The sequence below is a fragment of the Miscanthus floridulus genome, chromosome 16 (genome assembly GCF_019320115.1).
Source record: "Miscanthus floridulus cultivar M001 chromosome 16, ASM1932011v1, whole genome shotgun sequence".
NCBI lineage: Eukaryota > Viridiplantae > Streptophyta > Magnoliopsida > Poales > Poaceae > Miscanthus > Miscanthus floridulus.
In genome coordinates, this window is record NC_089595.1 from 44,205,167 (window position 1) to 44,217,437 (window position 12,271).

At 45.5% G+C, this 12,271-nt stretch overlaps 2 protein-coding genes and 1 pseudogene across 2 annotated transcripts; all 3 read left to right on the forward strand.

Annotated features, from left to right (window-relative positions):
* Window positions 1-1,473: 1,473 nt before the first annotated feature.
* LOC136510633 (uncharacterized) lies at window positions 1,474-2,964 on the forward strand. Its single transcript, XM_066505018.1, has 5 exons — window positions 1,474-1,604; window positions 1,868-1,890; window positions 2,188-2,349; window positions 2,442-2,642; window positions 2,843-2,964. Exons 1-5 carry the CDS (start codon window positions 1,474-1,476, stop codon window positions 2,962-2,964), a joined length of 639 nt encoding a protein of 212 aa, XP_066361115.1.
* Window positions 2,965-4,727: 1,763 nt separating this feature from the next.
* On the forward strand, window positions 4,728-5,721 carry LOC136510634 (uncharacterized). Its single transcript, XM_066505019.1, has 4 exons — window positions 4,728-4,895; window positions 4,991-5,083; window positions 5,162-5,260; window positions 5,404-5,721. The coding sequence occupies exons 1-4, from the start codon at window positions 4,728-4,730 to the stop codon at window positions 5,719-5,721; spliced, it is 678 nt and encodes a 225-aa protein (XP_066361116.1).
* Window positions 5,722-9,458: 3,737 nt separating this feature from the next.
* LOC136510635 (probable auxin efflux carrier component 5a) lies at window positions 9,459-10,167 on the forward strand (annotated as a pseudogene).
* The last annotated feature ends 2,104 nt before the right edge of the window (window positions 10,168-12,271 follow it).

Below are 12,271 nucleotides of genomic sequence, written 5' to 3' on the forward strand. Positions count from 1 at the left end.
CCGCCCGCTCGCAGCACCGCGCCGCTCGACAGCATGTCGTCGCGCACCGCGACTCGGCCATCGAACGGCATAGGTAGGTACAGCAGCATCGCCTCGGTGATGACGGCGTGTAGGTAGCTACTCGCCGCGCGCCGCAGTAGCAACACCGCCTCTGCCTCCGCGTGGGAGCCTACCACTGCTGAGGCCATGATGCCAGGATGCCGCGCCGGCGCACCGCCGTGCCACCTCTGCGTGGGGCCCACCCTTGGTGAGGACGCACGCCGGCAGCGTGAGCGAGGCCTCGCCCGCGCTGGGGTCCTCTTGTGCCGGTGGCCGCTACGCCGGACCCACCTGCCCACGCCAGAGCTCTTGCGCCGGTGCTGAGAGTGAGGGAGGGAGTAGAGGAGCAAGTAGCTGCTGCCGCCTGCCATTTACATGAGAGAGAGAAAGAAGATAAGTGTGAAGCCCGCCAAATAGTGTGCATGCTCCTAGTTCATTGAATGCACGCCGAGAATTCATTGAATGGACGGTGCCGACCATCGGCGCTTTCCTAGGCCCCGGCACGCGTACTTGCATGTGTGTCGATCACCGTACTAATTAGGCACCGGCCATGCATGTCGAAAATCCATCGTTTCCTGCTACGCGCCACCGTCCATTTGCATGCCGCCTACGATCAGAGGAAGCCGTACTTCATTTAATGCGTGCAGTTGCTTCATCTATCTACTACGGAATGCACGGATGAAGACCGGTTGTGACGCACCTCATCTGTGCCATGGAATTTCGATCTAACGCACAAAATAAAAAGAACTTACGTGGACACCCTAGAAGACCGCCGATTCGGCGTGCCTTCATATCTTTAATTCTCATAGGTAGTCTTATAGTTATTCATATATACACTATATGGCACCAAGTAAAGCTTGGATGGACCTAGTTGATGATCGTATAAGTGATGAATGTTTAGATGGAAACACCTCAAAAAAAATATTTATTTGGCTAGTGTTAAAAAGTTCCTGGACTATGCCTTCAGTAGGACTGGTGGGGATGTTGAAATTAAATGTCCATGTGTCAGATGCTGCAATACATACTCTAGGTCTCGTGAAGTAGTGTATTCTCATATTAAAATCTATGAATCTACATTTATGCTTCGACACTCATGGATATAGATTTCGCATTGAAAGTCTTGATAGAAATTGGCGCACATAGAATAGTGGGGTGGCTATTATTTCAGAAGAAAATATGGATGGTGACCATGTAGACTACTATGATGTCTTGACAGAGATACTTGAGCTTCAGTTTTTAGGTGGAAGGCGTGTGCCATTATTTCGCTGCAAGTGGGTTGACATCTTTAATAAAACATAAGGGATAAAGACAAATGTTTTTGGTCTTGTTAGTGTAAACTTCAAATGTTTACTTTGAACAGATGAGCCATTTGTCTTAGCTAGCCAAGCCTCCTAAGTATTTTATGTTAAGGACAATCTAATCAAAGGATGGCACATGGTCTCCAAAATGCATCCACATGACACTTATGATGTACCCCCTGGAGATTCAGATAATGAAGGTGATGAACCTGAGGATAATGATGGAGATGATGAAGAGGACATGCCTGAAGATGCCTCAGCCATATTGTTCCGTGGAAAGAGAAAATTGCGATGATCCAATGTTTTACATTGCTAGACTAGACATAGGAGCATGTCACATTTGCATTAGTTTTGGAACTTTTGCTAGTCGAGTTAGACAACAACTATTATAATATTCAGTGATTTATTTTTTCCCATAATCTTTCTTCAATTTTCAATGCAATTATAGGGTTCAGTGCTTACCACATTGATGTTACTCTTGTACTATCACACCAATTATAAATTAATTGATATGGTTGCTATTTGTGCAGGTCCTCACAATGCAACGAGGCAGGTATGGAAATCTCATAGCCGCAGCATTGAAAAGGGTCACAATTCGTAAGTCCTAAATTGCTTCATTAACAGTAAGTGAGGCGAACATACCCACACATTAGTAGTGACACAACAATCCACAACAGTCCAAATGAAGACACCAATAATGTTCATACATCAGTTAGGAAAACTACTCAAGTACCAGAAGTAGGTTAAGGATGTTCTAAGTCATCTCTATTTAACTGAAAGTTCATGACAATGTATGTCTAAGAAATAGTTTACATAACCTGTTGTTCCACTTAACATTGTATTCCTATAGATGACTCAGAACATGGAGGTGCATCAGATACTTTATCTGATAGGATAGTAAAAGCAAAGAAATCCAAATATGCAAGTCAGCCATGTTCTTCAGATGCTAGCGAAAATTCAGATGATGAAGAAGCAACAGATGAATGGCATCAATGGAACAGGAAAACAAGAAGTTCAAATGTTAGACTCTGGCATCTTAAATGAGTAGAAAATCTATATCGAACTAATTTTTTATTATTTACAATTAGCACTTATGTGTTGCAGCCACCTTCAGTAGGGATGACTGTAGGGATATTGATCAAGATAGGATGCTTTCTGGAAGGAGCAGAGATGACAATAGGCCTAATGATCAGTACAGGGCACGTGCTACAAGGAGTAGCGATGATCACAGGGCCATTGATCAAGAAAACACGCATGCTGAAAGGAGACGGATTACACAGAGTTCTACATGTTCAATGCAGGATGGTATGGAAAAATACTCATGTTAAACACTTTGTAGATGAACATTTGTTTTTTGACGGTGCATGTTACGATAAAAATTACCAATCATAGATGAAGAAAAATCATAATGAGGTGCTAATAACATATTCAGGAATAAGAGTTTAGTGCACATGTTACAATACTCATTTATTGATAGATACTCCATTTGGACCATTTGCTTTCAGATGAATTATCGGATAATGACAACATGGAAACTGAGGAAGTACAAGAGCAGCAGCGACCTGCAGATACATCAAATGGTCTGGAAACTAAACCAAGTAAAAAATACTTTTCTTTACCAAAATGAATTTGACTCTTCTTTTGTATATGTTTTAGGTAGCAAAATAGTACAGAAACAACAAGGCCATGGAAGAAATATGTCGGATACCATAAAAAGGGGTACCCTAAGCAAGAACCGAAAAAATTGCTTAGACCTTGTAAATATCGAAGCCAAGACACAACCACGAGGCCTCGGACGATTCTCCGATTCGCCCGAGGCCCGCGCCGCAAGGCCTCGAACGAGGTACCAACTCTCCGCCTCACCCGAGGCCCCCTCGCTCGAGTTCCCACCCGTAAGGCCTCGGACGAGGTGTCGATTCTCCACCTCGCTCGAGGCCCCGCGCGTAAGGCCTCAGACGAGGTACCGATTCTCCGCCTCGCTCGAGGCTGGCTCGGCAGCCACCCCATCTCCGCTACCTCAACCGAGATGTCACGCCTAACTAACATGGCCAATCACTCTCGCGACATCAGCCGAACGACGGCCTGGTATAGCGGAGTGGTCGACGAGATGGGAGTCACATCAACGCCACGCCGTCCGGGACAAGACGGGGCTAGGGTTACCGGTCGCTGTGCTCGACGCTGTGCCCATGACCGATGCCCATGCTACACTATGCTGCCTAACCCCAACTACTCCAAGGACAGTGTGGCGTGGGGAGTTAAGTTCAGGTACCCGTAGCCTCGGAATCAGTGTACAGGACCAACTACTCCCTCCGAGCCTCGGCCATCCGCTTCGGGGTCTCGGCAGCCTCGGGGTTCGTGCCCGCCGAGCCTCCCATGATGGTTCAGCCTCTGCACCAACTGAGCCTTGGCTCTCTACGCTGTCGACATACAGCGACCGGCACGTCGTCCGCCGTGCCCTGCATCAAGCTATCACTGGAGCTCCCATGTCACATAGGATCGGGCGTGACCGGCGCGTCACTCTAGTGCGTCAAGGAAAAGACCGCTCCGTCGACCATGCCACCATAGTGACAAGCACAGGGCTCAGACATACTGCCTCCGCTCACAAAACACCACGTAGCAAACGCATGTATCACCCCTATCCCCCCTTCAACTATAAAAGGGAGTGACTGGGGCTGTTTCTATGGGCGAACGTTCACGCATAGACAGACTCACGTAGACTCAGACACACACATGCTCCAGCAACGCTCGACACTCTGTAATATGCACGCTCCCCCACCGCCTGAGATCAACATCTCAAGCAACCCACGCCGCTCCACGCAGAGACCTGGGACAAGCTCCCTCTCTCGCCCAGCTTGTAAACCCCTACTACAAGCACCTCGGTGCAAGGAATACAAGATTGCTCTCTCAGACTAGATGTAGGGCACTTATTGCCCGAACCAGTATAAACCTTGTGTCTCTTTGCATCACCATCCGGGATTAGGGGCATGTAGTACACTTTTACTAGTTGGTTGAGGATCCACCGATCCAAAACACCGACAAAATAAATGTAAGAAGGTTGCAAAACTAAAGGCAGGCGAGAAAATTAAAGTAATGTTCTACAATGATCGGGCTTTATCTAAAACATTCCCAAGACAATTGGGTAGAATAGTCCGTGATTGTAACATTACTCCAAACAGAGTGAAGAAATGGACTGATATAAGTCCAGCAGCTCAAAAACACATTTTTGATGCAATTAAGGTACACACTTCCTTACATATATAAGTCTTGCATACTTAGTCTTTTCCTTCAAGAATCTTGTACTCATATTGAAACATTGGTTGAATATCTATGGAGGACAAGTTTGAAAATGCAAATCCGGACATTGAAATTGATGTATACAAAGCTGAGATCATGGAGCACGCTAGAGATCTATGGAATAATTGGCTTGGAGACTTGAATCGGCAATTTGTTAAGCCAACAAGGAATATGCAGCAAGCTATTAAGAATTGCCCTAAAGGGATTAAAAAACCTGATTGGGAGTGGCTTGTCAAGGAACATTTCTACAGCAAGGATTTCATAGTAAGTTTTAATCTTCTCACATACATAGTGACAACATTGTTGCACATTTTGTACCTGGTGACCATGGTTAGTAAAATTATTTCATGGAACTGTAGGATAAGAGCAAGAGAAACTCCAAAAATAGATCATACTTGAAAATTCTTCATCACAGTGGCAGCAAACCATATAGACAGATCATATGGGACAATGTATGTATAGTATTCTACGCTCACTTTTTTCAATTATTACCTCTCGTTACTTGTGTTATGATGTTCTACCCGTAATAGGGTGGCAAGGAAAATAATCTTTCAACTTTGGATAAATTATTTTCTCTCACTCACATGAAGGATGGCACTTTTGTGGATTCTGAAACCTCTACCAAGCACGTAAGTTTATAGTTGCCTTTGAATTCATTTTGCTGGACATTATTGTAGATTAATGACAATTGTATTTGGAGATATCCGTGTTACACAAGAATAAATACACATGTGCTGGTAGAAGCACCTAATTCTAATTGCTTTGTTCGCAGGTAGAGATTGAGGTGGAAAGGCTACTAAACCCTTCCCTTTCTAATGTGGAACTTATGGATAAGTGCTTCAAATCAAATAGGCGCCATGTTATTGGTTATGGTGGCGGAGTAAAAGCAAGAGACTTATGGAGTCCGGTTGTTACCAAAGCTGAACTGGTAGAAAAGCTTACATGGTCTGAACAGGAAAAGAAAGAACTTCAAGAAGATAATAGAGCACTTAATGATGAAAATAGAATGATTACCAATCGTGTTAGCCGAATGGAAGAAGAATGGGCAGAATTAAAGCGTAATATGAGTTCTAGTTTAGCTCATGAATAAAGAGTGATCATCTGTAAGCATCTACACCCAGAAAGATTAATTATTTATACATGATATCTTTAGTCGATTTTATTTGTTTGTTGCTGATATGAATTTTGCATATTGCACGGAGCAAGATGAAGAGCAACACATTACCAGCATGACCTCACAATTGTTCATGAGAAGGCATTTGATGGGTGGATCCCTTCAAGCATAGCTTAGTACTACCTTGTTATTTGTAGGATTGGTCTCATGTCCGCCACTATTAGTTTCATGTTTTGGATTGTGTTTTCCACCTTGGTCGCATGAACCATCCAGGACCATTGTGAAGTTGAATTTGTGGAATGTTGAAAATTAATTTATTTATAAATTGCCTATTGTGAAAGCATGTCGCTGTTATGTCCCATATTGGTTGCTGATGCTATAGAAGTGCCATTCCAATATAAAATTATTAGTGATAAATGTGTGGTTGTTAATGCTATAGAAGTGGTCACTAATACCCTTCATAGTAGCTTATAGAAACAATTTGCGACCACAAATGTGGTTGTTAATGCATTATGCTAAGATGACACTATGATATTAACGATGACAAATGTGGTTGTTGTTATTATAAATGTGGTCGTTAATGCTATAGTATCAACGACCACATATTATCATGTCGTTGAAAAGTTATCGACGGGAAATTGTATGTGGTCGCTAATTGTATTAACGACGAAGCCTTTAATGACCATGGACGACCACATTTTTGTGGTCGTTAGAAACTTTTAGCGACCACATACCAACTTTTAACGACCACATATCCCATTGTTAATACCACTTTTTCTTGTAGTGATCTCATATTCACTTAGAACCAAAGGTTAGTACTTAGGGTTTCATCAATTAACCAAAACCAGACTAGGGCTTTCAGTATGTGAGTACCAAGATGTCTTTCCTGATGATCTGCCAGGTATGCCACCTGAACGAGAAATAGAGTTCGTCATTAAGTTGTTACCTGGCACTGCACCCATATCTAAGAGACCCTATAGGATGGCTGTCGATGAATTAGAAGAACTAAAGAAACAATTAAGAGAATTGTAAGATAAGGGGTATATCCACCCTAGTTCTTCACCTTGGCGAGCCCCGGTCATATTTGTGGATAAGAAGGGTGGTACATAAATGATGTGTGTAGACTATAGATCCCTAAATGAGGTTATCATCCAGAATAAATACCCACTCCCTAGGATTGAGGATTTGTTTGACCAATTAAAAGGTGCCTTTGTGTTCTCCAAGATTGACCTGACCAGCAAAGCAACCACAACTTTGTCCAAATATAACATCCAACTAGCAGGCAGCTGCTAGCTGCCTAACCTGTTACCAACAACCACTACCAGAAAGGTCAAATTTGCTGAGTGTTTTTATGTTTGCCGAGTGTATTTCCTCGGGCACTCGGCAAACAAGTCCTTTGCCGAGTGCTTCACTAAAAACACTCGGGAAAAAAAACACTCGGCAAAGAGAAGGTTTGCCAAGTCTCAAAAAAACACTCGGCAAAGAGGGTGGTTTGCCGAGTGTTTTTTTGCACTCGGCGAAGAAATAAAATATTTTTTCTCGAAAAGAACAAGAGAAAAAAAATAAAAAAAACTTTGCCGAGTGCCCAGATCTAGACACTCGGCAAAGAAATAAAATCTTTTTTCTGGAAAAGAAGGAGAGAAAAAAAAACTTTGCCGAGTGCTCAGATCTAGGACACTCGACAAAGAAATAAAATCTTTTTTTCTAGGAAAGAAGGAGAAAAAAAATAAAAAAAACTTTGCTGAGTGTCCAGATCTAGGACACTCGGCAAAGAAATAACATCTTTTTTTCTGAGAAAGAAAGAGAAAAAAATAAAAAAAAACTTTGCCGAGTGCCCAGATCTGAGACACTCGGCAAAGGACAAAAATCCACTTAACAAACCGGCCCAGCGCCCCTCCCGAGCACCCCGCCCTTCTCTTCCCCAGCGCCCCTCCCTCTCCCGGATCTCGCGAGTCACGAGGAACCACCGCCGAGGGTGTGCTCTGCCTCCTCCCCGGAGCGTCGCCTCGGGCGAGCACGGCCGCCTCGACGGAGCCCTGGCGACGAGCAGCACCAGCTCCGGCGGATTCAGACTCTTCCAGTCACGCCACCTCCGTCCTCAGCGACTACGGCGGCGGTCGAGTGGCACCGGCCCCGGCGGATTCGGCCTCCTCTAGTCGCGCCACCTCCATCCTCACTGACACCGGCGGCCGTCGAGCGGTACCGGCCCCAGCAGCGCGCCCGCTCCCTACACGGCCAGCGCGGCCCCTCCCTCCCTAAGCGGCCGGCGCGGCTCCTCCGATGGCGAGGTCCCGATGGCCCCCTTCGCCTCGATCCGCCCGCTCAGCCAAGCGCGGCTGTGCTGGCCCTCCACAACGGTATGTGGTGGTGGCGTCCCCTCCCCTTGCAGATCCTGTGGCGTGGTACCTAGCTGGAGGTTGGCTGCAGCCATGGTGCACGTCGATCTCTATCCTTGGACTTCGATTTGATTAGTAACTGCTGCCCTATTGGTGCTCGATGAAATGCTCTGCTGGTGTTCTGTCTTGGATAAATGATTATTGGTTTGCATCCACAGGGGCTGATTTCCTTGCTGTCCGGATAATTATTATTTTTTCTTTGGAAAATAGGTTTGCCGAGTGTATTTTGAAAAACACTCGGCAAATTAATTTTTGTGCGCGATAAAAAACACTCGGCAAATAGCTGTTTACCGACACTGTAGATGCCGTGCGCTGTTTGCCAAGTGTTACACTCGGCAAAGCCTTTGTCGAGTGTTTTTTTATCTTTACCGAGTGCCTGTGGCACACGACAAAGTCACTGTTTCCGGTAGTGAATAGTACAACACCACGCTACACTCTCAGGATAGGAAATCGTGCCAGACATGCTAATGTAACTGGAGGCACCAACTCATCTCTACTTGCAATCACTTGGGAATTTCATCGAACACAAGCTATGCTAATGTGCATTGGGATGTCTTTCTCCTGCAGCACACACATCCCAATGCACATCCAATGGTGAATTGGGTAGGAGCATATGCTTCTAGGGGGAAAAACCGCCTCGCACACGCTAGCTCAATATAGACTGAACGGTTCAACCAACAATCACCAGCTGAAGTTCCAATTCTCGAACTGATCACTGCATGAACACACGAACGAGCCACCGATGATCTGAGGCGGACAGCGCATCGCAGAGCGCGACGATCATTCGACACCAAAAAGAAACTGGGCGGATGATTCAATGGTTTCAGTCGCTGGGACACGCGATGGAAGTTGTGGAGCAGCGATTGCAATTCCTCGGCCCCAGACGTTGTTGCCTCCATTGACTCGCCTCTTCGCGTTGCTTGGCTACGCCGCTCCGGTGGACGATGGTGGTGCACGGACGGTGGGCCAGTCAGTTCACCTGAGCAGACGACTTGTCGATGAAGAGGAAAGAGCTCGATCTAATTTTGATGGGCGCCGACTCCTACCGTACCAGAGGGGACACGACTTCGACTACAACAAGCAAGCCGCGCTATGGATGATTTTTTTTTTACGTTAACGTATTCCATTTTAATATAGGGACCAACTCCCCTGTCCTATATTCTTGGGTCGCTGGAGGTCGGACCTAACAACCTCTGCGCGAATGGATGCAACAAACTCTTGGAGGCTATCTCTCCGTCCTTGGTTCTCTAGCGCGACCAATTTCTCAGATTTGACCAACACACAGCTTTGCTCAATTCGTGTAAGCTAATTGAAGCCATGATCTCGTGGGGCGACGTGTACAAGGTGGCGGCAGCGATGGTGCCGCTGCTGCTGGGTTTTCTGTCGGTCCGGTGGTGGAACTGGAAGATCTTCACGCCGGAGCAGTGCCTCGCGATACCCTTCTTCACGTTCTGGTTCACGGTCCACATCGACCCCTTCTGTGCCGCCATCGTCGCCGACGTCGTCTCCAAGGTCGTCATCGGCGTCTGGTGGGTGCTGTTCGCCCGGGGCCGCAACGCCACCGTCAACTGGTCCATCACCGGCTTCTCCCTGTCCGCGCTCACGAGCTCGCTCGTCGTCGGCGTGCCCATGGCGCAGGCCATGTACGGCGACTGGGCTCAGCAGCTCCTTGTGCAGCCCCTTCCAGGCCATCGTCTGGATCACGCTCCTCCTATTCGCGCTCGAGGTCAGGAAGGCCGCCCACGGGACGGAGATCTGCGGCCGGGGTGATCGCGTTCAGGACTTCACTGCTCGATCTCGATCTCAGGAGGAGGGGCGAAGCCATCAGATCGATGACATTGAAGCTACTGCGTATGCCGCCAACGACGTCGTCTCAACGACATCTGTGCATACTCAGTCGCCGCCCCCGCCGCTGCCGCGGGTCAATGGCGTTCAGGCGGCCATCGAACTCATCACCGTGGTGCCTGAGGGAGATGCCAGGAAGACGGCTGAGGAACGTTCCAGACTCGACCGCTCGAGTTCATGAAAGCTGCCGTCAGATCGTTGAAGATACCGCCGACAACGCTGATACATCGTCCACGTTTTCTCAGTCGCCACCGGACAAGAAGGACGACATTGAGGAAAGCATCACCGCCGCGGCAAGGATGTCGTCGTGCCAGTGGCAGGCGGCAGGCCGATGATCTGGACGCTGGTCAAGGTAGTGTCGTACAAATTAGGGCGCAACCCCAACACACGCCAGCGTCGGTGGCATCATTTGGGCCTGCATTGCCAACAGGTACGCACTGGATTTACAGCTATTACTTAGTGTAAAATACTGCTCGCTCCTACCTAATTTTGAGTACTTCTTAGTAGTACATGAATACGAAGTAGCTGACTATTTTCCATTGAAGTCCAAGTACATCAATCCTATATAATAAATTATTTTAATAATAGTTTCCGACTATTTATTTATATTATGATCGTTTATTTATGTTTTAGGTCTTGTTTGATGAACATGTATTTATCTCAATCCACATGTGTTGAAGTAGATTGGAGTTGAATTAAACTAAATTACATTCCATTTCACTCCAACACATATGGATTGAGGTGGACACATGAATCTAAACAAGGTCTTAAGAGTCTGACAGAAGCACGGGGAAATGGTTCTTGACCTCTTGTGGTGGGAGGAAGTATTTTGTTTAGATAATGGAGGTAACCTCCAGCCTCTACATCACACCGCCAATACATACACACTCATTTTATCTTTTTAAAATTCAACTAAATACAAACACTGAAAAAGATATTTTGTTTCATTGATACGCATATACCCCCTACTGTTTTTTCCCTTGTCTTTCAACAACCACTACGAGTTGTTTGGAATTAATAATGCATGCATGTACATTACACCCTGTGTGTATCTGACCAGCAGTTCCCTTCCCAAACTAAAACAGGTTGCACATATGTTTGCCCATCATAATCGAGAATTCCATTGGAATAATGGCCCGGTGCGGGAATGGACTTGCCATGTTCAGCATGGGCAAGACTGTAAGAGAAGCCTTCATGTGTTTATTATTATAATTAACTTCATTCCCTCTTGCACATAGCGGTTAATAAGGTGGCTACAGTTACATAGTATAACTAGAATGGACGATGTTCTCTGCAGTTAAAAATTACAAGATAACGCTAGAAAAATTAAAGGAAAAGTACCATTGGAAAATTGTAGGTAAATAGCTTAACTAGAGGTTTTTTACTAGGGAAACTACAGATGAAATGCCCTCAATGGTAGGGAACCTTGCCTACATGCTCATGGGCAATATTTTAGGGAATGCTTAATAATGTTTCGTTTTTGTAGTTGTACCGTAGGGATACCAACTTAATTTCCTAGGATCAAGGTTGTGTGATTCAGTCCGGAATAACCCAATGGTGAAATTTAAATGTTTCAGTGGGGCCCGAAACAATATCATACTGGTCAGAAATGTATGTTACATTCAAATTTTTAGTCAAGTCTAAAGTTGAAAAAACTTACAAGTTCTTGATCATTCAATATAGAAGTGCACACTTATGAAACTATAATTCATTCATTTCTGCTTCGTGCCTCTTGGTCAAATTTTGGCTAAAATTCAGTCAAATGTTAGCTAAATCTGAATATGTTTTTACTGGTCGTAACAAGTGAATCCCGGTTTAAAAATACCGAAATTTATGAGATTCACCCATTTCAATGAGGTCCAAAAAAAATTCATTTGAATCCCATAACCCTACCTAGGATTGTATTTTTATAGAATCTTAAAGAATGACAAACAACCTAAAAAATTACTTTTGGCTTTGACCAGTAAAACAGATATCCAATGCTGTTCTAAAAAATGACGTGGCTATTTTTATCTGTCGCCACCTCACCCGCCAGACGTCTCATTTTTCTGCTAGCTCCCGGATCGCCCAATCAGCCTACGCGCGCTTCAGGGAGTCTGTGTCAGTGCTGCTGTCCACGCCGCCGCGCCCTGCAACTCACCCTCCTCCACCACTGTCGCCAACATCAACGATGTTACTTTCAAAGCTCACATGCTCAACTCAAACCACGTTTAGTTGCGCGGGAATCGGCATTTGCACATGGTTTGATGTGACGGCAAACACTGTATCCATTTCGTTTGTATTTG